At 45.7% G+C, this 7,624-nt stretch overlaps 1 protein-coding gene across 1 annotated transcript in view; it reads left to right on the forward strand.

Moving 5' to 3' along the window:
- Positions 1 to 5,371: 5,371 nt before the first annotated feature.
- The window catches only part of T265_06084 (hypothetical protein), a gene marked incomplete at both ends in the record, with an annotated part of 8,253 nt that continues 6,000 nt past the window's right edge, over positions 5,372 to 7,624 (forward strand). The window contains one exon of the mRNA XM_009171262.1: positions 5,372 to 5,887. Within this exon, the coding sequence (XP_009169526.1) occupies positions 5,604 to 5,887 (284 nt within the window). The remainder of the gene's footprint in view (positions 5,888 to 7,624) is intronic.

Below are 7,624 nucleotides of genomic sequence, written 5' to 3' on the forward strand. Positions count from 1 at the left end.
AGTCGATTGTATCCCGCCTGTACACCATATGTAGCGTGGGATGTAAGGAAGTCAGTGGTATTTGACTTTTGTGAGGATGCAGCAAAGGCACACGTCGGTTCTTAAAGGTGCAGATATGGAAATTGATATTATTGGACCCACAAGTCACATCCACACAAGTTGGGTGACAGTAGGGAGGACCGGACCGAAGCAACAACGTGCGTATATTAGAACCGAAACCACGGGTATAAGTGGAGTTCAACTTCCGTTATAAGTAGAGGAAAAAATTGTCCAGTAGATGCGGTAGCGATAGTAGCGGACAACAGAAACTTGATGTTATGAGAGTTGTGGCCACAAGGCCTGCGTTCACAGCGTAAACAGTTTCGAGGTGACGTTGCGCTGTCAGAAATTATGGAGAAGGACTCGGGGCCAGGTCTTCGCCATCGTACGGGTGCTCGTAAGTTTGGGCGAGTTGGGGGCCAAAATCGACGATATTTTCTGCAACATTCCTAATTCGAATGCCTCTGATGACAGCTATCTCCAACACGGTAGAACTGTGCATATCTGCCTTCATTTTTCCCTCTTCAACATGGCTGACTTGTGACATGTCCCATATGGCTCGGTCTGAACTGAGCTTCTTCGCGTTCAGGAGTTCGGATCACTGAGTCGACAGACGCCTGAGTTGAAGGCTTGGATACAAATAGCCCGAGGAGATCATTACTGGTTGCCCTAATTCGTGGATCGGGGACACTAAACGACAGCAGTGCTGCGTCCCCACACTACGCGCGAGCTCTTCAGTATGTCGACCTAACAGCTAATTCAGCCTTGAAACTGACTGATTAGGCGTAACAATACCTCCAAAGAATTACTCAGCTGTATAAATTTTGGTTAATTTGGAACCGTTATCTAAAGGAATCTCACTGAAGTCGACCGTAGACGACGCACGTTGTTCGACCGCTGATTCCTTTATCATGTTAGTTATAATCCAATGGCTTGTGCTCAAGTTGCCCAATAGGTCCCAGTGGTTCAGCCGGTAGGCATGCACCATGTGACAACAGGTTAGCAGTCACTATTTACTGAATGAATGACTACATCTCAAACACCCATCGATGCGCACCCGGTGGTTGTCTTAGAATTTTATTCAGTCGTTCCTGTTTTCCGCTACCTCAACCGTTGTTTTGTAGGACCGAATTGCACTTTGGAGCTCATATTTGTGTGATATTCCGGATCTGAAAGTGTGCGCCGAAACCAGGGGAAACTCACGTTATCTCCTCGTGCCTCAATACGAGATATAGGTGGAAAGTGATTGCGAGTTCTTTTCGCGCCTCTGTACGAGATATAGGTGGAAAGTGATTGCGAGATGTGACTGTGATTGGGCGAGATTTCTCAAGTGCTTAGAGCGCGAATTTACTGACCAGAAGGTCCGTGTTTCGAACCCAACCTCTGCCTCTCGATTTCCCCTGTCTAGGCTTGGGCAACCTGGCAGTATCACAGCCCTCGTGCTTCCTTCGGGTGGCATGGCAGCTAGGCACCGGAAGGGTGCTACAGCTGAACGCTTTCTTTTCTCTTTCAAAACCGAATTGCGAACAAATGACGTGAGGCGACTTAAAAGGCTTAAAACTTGGTCTTCTGAGAGAGCCTCGTCGACACTTTTCAACAAGCTACGAGTCACTTGCATGCAGTATTTGTTCGGTAAGCGATCATTACGGAGTAACGTAGCTATGACACAGTGAAGAATACTGCGAAAAGTTACTCCTAGTATAACGGTTTGCTGCTTTTACCACATTGCTCTACCCTGACCAAAATATATCTCATGTTTCCGGGCGAAAGATGTTCACTGGTTCGTCTGAGGACCGATGAACAACCGCGAGTATCACGTAGGTATATGGTCGACTCCGATTCAGTAGAAGGCTGCGTAACCTCACGGTGGAGAAGTATCGGCGTTGAACATTGATGATGATGAACCTCACGATATCGGCTACGCATGTTTCTTATGTCATAATCAGTAAGTACGTAAGTAAGTACATAGTCACGGATTTCGCTGTCGAAATCTGTTACTCCTGCTCTGCTATTAATCGACGGTGGGCGTAATAAATACAAGGAAACTGTTCGGATGTAATGTGGGGATGCTGCATGTCCACCTTCTACAATCGTAATCTGCCGCTGTCTGCACTATAAACTAGGCATCTGAAGTCCGCTTGCTTAAGAGCATATACGATGAGACATTTGTCAGATACTTCGGTTCACAGGAGCTTCTATATTTGTTACGGATGCGTGTGTATTATACTTAGTAAAAGTTGTGGTAAGTGGATGTTTCTTGTCGCTTCTTCATCACTGTCTGTTCTCTAGGTATCCTGTTCCGAATGACGTAGTTTGTTCCTGTTTGACGCTGGAAACAAGACAGCTTGGCTTAACACCAAGAGTGGGGAACGGCCTTAGGCCAGCCATTTTGCTGAAAGCCTTAGCAAGATCAAGAGCCAGAGTTGCACGGGGTGAAACCATTGCTGCTGCACGAATGCGTCCGCCAACTTGCGGATTTGTGTTATATACCTTTCCATGGACTATAAATCCCCCGCCAACTTTTACCTGGGTGCGGCTTGTGAACGGATCGACTATCTGCCTGCGGACAGCAATCGATATACCGATGCTCATATTCGTTATTTTTTCAGTGTAGCCGTTCGTGCACACACTTGTACACCATGAACGCGTGAGGGGAAGGTTTCCAAACTACTTCCCTGGATTTCTGATCATGCGTGGACGCCGATAGACTGTGCTGACGGGCCTAACATGCACTTGTTCCTCTCTGTAATTCTCGCTATTTGAACTCAAATCCCATGGAAAAACGAAGCTCACCACCGGGGAGAATCTGTTCGCTTACATTGTGCTCATACTCCGATGCATCCTGCAAGTATTAAACATTAAACGACGATAAAAGCTTACTTGGTGACATTCACGAGTGCGAGGTGCTCGCCTTTGGCATGACAGGCACCACCGATTCCTCGGCCACTAAATTTTTGTCTTTCAGCTGTATCACCCCGCCTTCGGCATGACAGGCACCACCGATTCCTAGGCCACAGTGACAGGAACTAAATTTTTGTCTTTCAGCTGTATCACCCTTTCGGTGCCTAACTGCCATGCCACCCGAAGGTTGCACGAGGGTTGGGATACTGCCAGGTTGCCTAGGCCTAGAAGTCAAAGGACAGAGGTCCGGTTCGAACTACGGACCTTCTGGTCAGTGAATCCGCGCTCTAACCACTGGGGCTATCTCGCTCTTGAATTTTTGTCAGCACGACGAAAATAGGCATAAAATCTAACAAATCAGCAGACACGTTTAACAGCATTTCGCGAAGACCGAGACCGCACGAAAAACCAGTGGACGGTGGATTATTTTTGGCCCACTTCGGCTTGTATAGGATCCTGACGGCTGTGAATTCATGTTAGCCCAGTTCAGACCGCAGGTAACCGACGCCAAGCTGGTAGCATGTACGCATGTGGAGGTTGGATTTCGCCTGAGCTCTCTACACGAAGGTCCATTGCGACATTCACGACCCTCAAATAGTTGTCCTGACCACCATCGAGAAGACATATGACGTATCCAGATGTATATCACCTTGATGGTTAGCTCGTGCATCATCGTCAGCTGTACAGTGGTTCTAGCTGCTACAGTTTCGTTCATCGATGATTTGGAGTGGTGTGGTAGATAGCTGCACATTACAGTTAGTAGCTGATACCATTGATGCGTAAACACAGGTGTCTTTCGTGTCTTTCTCTCGAAGATAGAATACCACTGTTCACATTAGTGCCAGAATGCTCTCATGTTGATCTGGAAGCGAAGAACCATTGGCAAAAAAGTCCGTTTATATGGGATCTTCGGATCGAAGGCGTCCTCTTCAAATTTTTATCCCTCGTGAGAAGTCTGTATGCGAATTCTTATGGGCGCGCGTGAGTGTACGGCAAGCTGTCACCTGAGTTCACTTCGTCCAGTGGTTTGCGACAAGGCTACTCTCTCACCTTCCCTCGTCAACTTTGTTATTAATGTGCTGCTTGGAATCCCTCTGCCTGCCTCTGGAATCTCAGTGGTCGAAATTCTCCCGGCAAGTTCCATCGGACATTGAGTACGCCAACAATATTGCTTTCGTTGGTTCAGATCCTTCATGATGCAAATGATTTTAAATAACCTAAAAACTGCCGGACGGTTTGCCATGTGCTTCACACCTGTTAAGTGTAAAGTGCTGTTACAAGACTGAGTGGGATCAAACCTCATGCACGCAGACGAACCAATCGACGTGGTAGATAAGTTTTTCTACGTAGGCAGTTGTTCCTTTGGACTGGATGGAGATGAGCTTACTTCTCGAATCGATTTAATGCTACGTGCATGAGCGTGGCCTTCACTTGTTATCCTGTCACCAGCTAAAACACAAAGTCTTCCGTCTGATTTTGCCCGTTCTCGTGAAAAGGTGATATTCGTGGAACAGTAATGCCGTTGACGAGGCATTTGACGAGGCACGTTCCTCATCACAGAAAGGACAGCGATGCAACGTTAACCATTCTGTTTTACACCCTCCTTTATGGCGCATCCAGCAATTACGTTTTAGCCGCTTTTGAGCCTGTTTGTGAAGTACAAATTAGGATGTCAACACTCTGGGAAACTAAAATTCTTACAGTTGAACGAGCGATTAGCTTCGGTACTTCAGTTTTAATCTCCGTGGATAGAAAGCGTTATGTAGAGACATGGGTTGTCTGACCACACAGTCGCTTATCGGCCTCACGTGCTTCAGTAAACTTACACGGCTGCGTCGGTTAGCCTACGTGTTTACCATAATTTTTACCTTTTAAACGCTTTTTCGTGAACATTCTTATCTCACAATTACACCCAGTATTTTTCTTCCGTTCCTTCGTTGAGGCACTTCCTTATGTTCGCCCAGATTGTTGTGGCATCTGGCATGTCTTCAAAGTGACGTTGTTACTTGCTGATTAGCATGTATTTTCCATCTTTAGTTGAGTTTCGGCTAAATCGTTATTTGTCAACTCTCATCGGCAACCCGCTCCATTTTCTTGATTTTGGTTTTGAAGGTGTTGGCTGTTCTTCAAGTCTTTTCCCTCGTGTCTTAGTCTCATTATTTGTTGATCTTATTGCGGTTTCTCGCGATGAAAGTCTAAAGGACTTATGACGCGCTTCGGTTGTTTTTACACAAATGTGTGTATTTATTCTGTTTACCGATATGGGTGCTCTAGCGTTGGCATTATAAGTCTTGTCCGTTTGCATAAGTCGACTACTGGATAAGCGTTTTGTATGGCGGCTGTTCCTTGTGAAGGGGAATCATTTTAACGGACTTATTTTACTCAAGTTCCAATAGCACATGGACCGCGGCGGTACCTTTAACCGCACAAATCTTTATAGCAGCCTGACTATACGATTTCTTCCACCGAAAGTGACTAGATTGTCTGTCCTTACGATGTTCAAAACTAAATGGCTATATACAGTCCACATCTGTTTTTGTTTTTAGAGAAGCCAGTCCGTTGACAGTGGGAATATTACCGTCCCAGACACAATGGACTGCTTCAGTTTACCAATTGGGCGACCCGGTTGACCTGAAGGACGTATCTTTTTGTACATTTCCGCTATGGCATTCTGTGTTGATCACTGCTTGTGGTGCATTACCAGTAGTTGCAGCCGTTCCGATGGATACTGTGCGGTAGTCGACTGTCCAAACTTTTGTGGGATGCGCATGCACTTGTGTAAAGCCCAGGAGCACACAGAACACATCTGCGCAAACACTGTGGTGGCTTGTCCGAACAGAGAAATCGGGTGTGCCGTTACCGTTCTACGGCGAAAAGTTGCAACTCATCTGAGTGCATGTCAAGCAAGCGTTGTGTCTTGTTTTGTTCCAGGAAACATCCCAGTAAGGTAGGTTTTTTGAGGGTTTAATTGAGATCCATCTTTTCGTTGTCTTACGCTCAGTGTTAGTTTTTAACCTTAACTATGTTAAATAACAGGTTCGGGTAAAAAAACCGTACGACTGATTACGGTCCCTGATTTCACATTCATCTCCCATGTTCGACTGCGAATGCTGTTCTGCCCTCTGTTAGCCTAAAATGATGACCCGTGAGCCAGCAGTACGGGACTGAACTCAAATGACAGACCTTTTCATTAGTCAACTTGCGCCTTAGGCTCCGCGTTGTTTCGTGTCTTCAAGTGAATTTACGGATAAATCATTCGANGGTTCGGGTAAAAAAACCGTACGACTGATTACGGTCCCTGATTTCATCCCGTCAGTTTTCTCATCGAACACGACCAGTTCGTTGTAGAATGCGAAAAAAGGGCTTCATTGTTCACATCATCGGTGACAGAAATAGTCGGATTTGATAAAAAAGCGGTCGGACGATTCTTTGTATTTTATGCCGAAGGCTCCATCTAACCATTTTTTTGGATGTATCCGTAATTCATTTTCTACTTGATATTCCAGTCCTAGATATCCCAAATTTCCGACGAATCAGTTCCAGAACTACGGCGAAATCAGTTTTGTTGGTAGTGTAAGGAGATTTTGTACTTTTCAACTGAGACCTCACCCTGAAAGTGAAGCCGAGGAGCAATGTACAGCAGTTCCGTCCTCATTGGCGGCGTGCATCTCACGAAACTCCAGGAAGTTTCCAACCCTCGACCACCCAGTTAGTGGTTTGAATACTTAACTATTCGGCCACGAGTGGTGGTCACTCGAGACGTTTTCATCTGTATCACTGTTATATGAATTATTTCTCGCCACTTCTGTAGGCCTGCTGAGTGACGGTGTTTATTACACAGTCTCAGCATTTGCTTGCTGCCAAAAAATAATGCGACGAAGTTGATGTAGGAGGAAGTTTTTAATTACGTAATGGGCGGCTTACAGAAGAAAGGTAAATCCATTTTCCGAAGTCCGTTGGAAATGTGATAATCACAACAGACATCTTTGTTGCACTGCGACTACCACCGAAATGGACAGTTGGATGTGAGAATGCAGGAGAAAATCTTTTTAGCGGAAATGTACACCTTGTCGAATGTTAGGTTGTTGTGTTTCCTGCAGATAGCACAGTAGTCACGCCATTCACCTCCTCACGTTCAACTGCGAAAGCTGTTCTGTCCTCCGTTAGCCAAAAATGATGACCCGTGCGCCAGCAGTTCGGGACTGAGCTCCAATGACAGACCTTTTCATTAGTCAGCTTGCACCTTAGGCTCCGCGTAGTTTCATGTCCTCAAGTGAATTTACGGATAAATCATTCGAGACGACAGATCAGTTGTCGGATCTCTAATCGATCGGTTCTCTCTGTAGTGCATGTTTAAGACATACCATACGCTTTTCGTCGTTTCTACAAACACCAGTAGTAGCAATCGGAGGCGCTTGATCACGACGGGGATTTCATACTGTCGTCAGTAATAAACAAGCCATTTGGATAAAATAGACCTATGGATAGCCAGAATAAGCATTTGTTTGATCCTTGCTTGCATACCAAGAAACAGGTTTTCCAAGGAAGTTGGATTTGACAGTCTCTTCAACATTACCATCTGGACCTGTGATAGATCGGGACGAATAGCATTGTTAAATCAAATCCCGACATGTTTTGCGCTTTGTGCTATTTCTCAAGTAGACTTAACCAGTTGGGACGGCGG

Source organism: Opisthorchis viverrini, assembly GCF_000715545.1.
Source record: "Opisthorchis viverrini unplaced genomic scaffold opera_v5_134, whole genome shotgun sequence".
Taxonomy (NCBI): Eukaryota; Metazoa; Platyhelminthes; class Trematoda; order Opisthorchiida; family Opisthorchiidae; genus Opisthorchis; species Opisthorchis viverrini.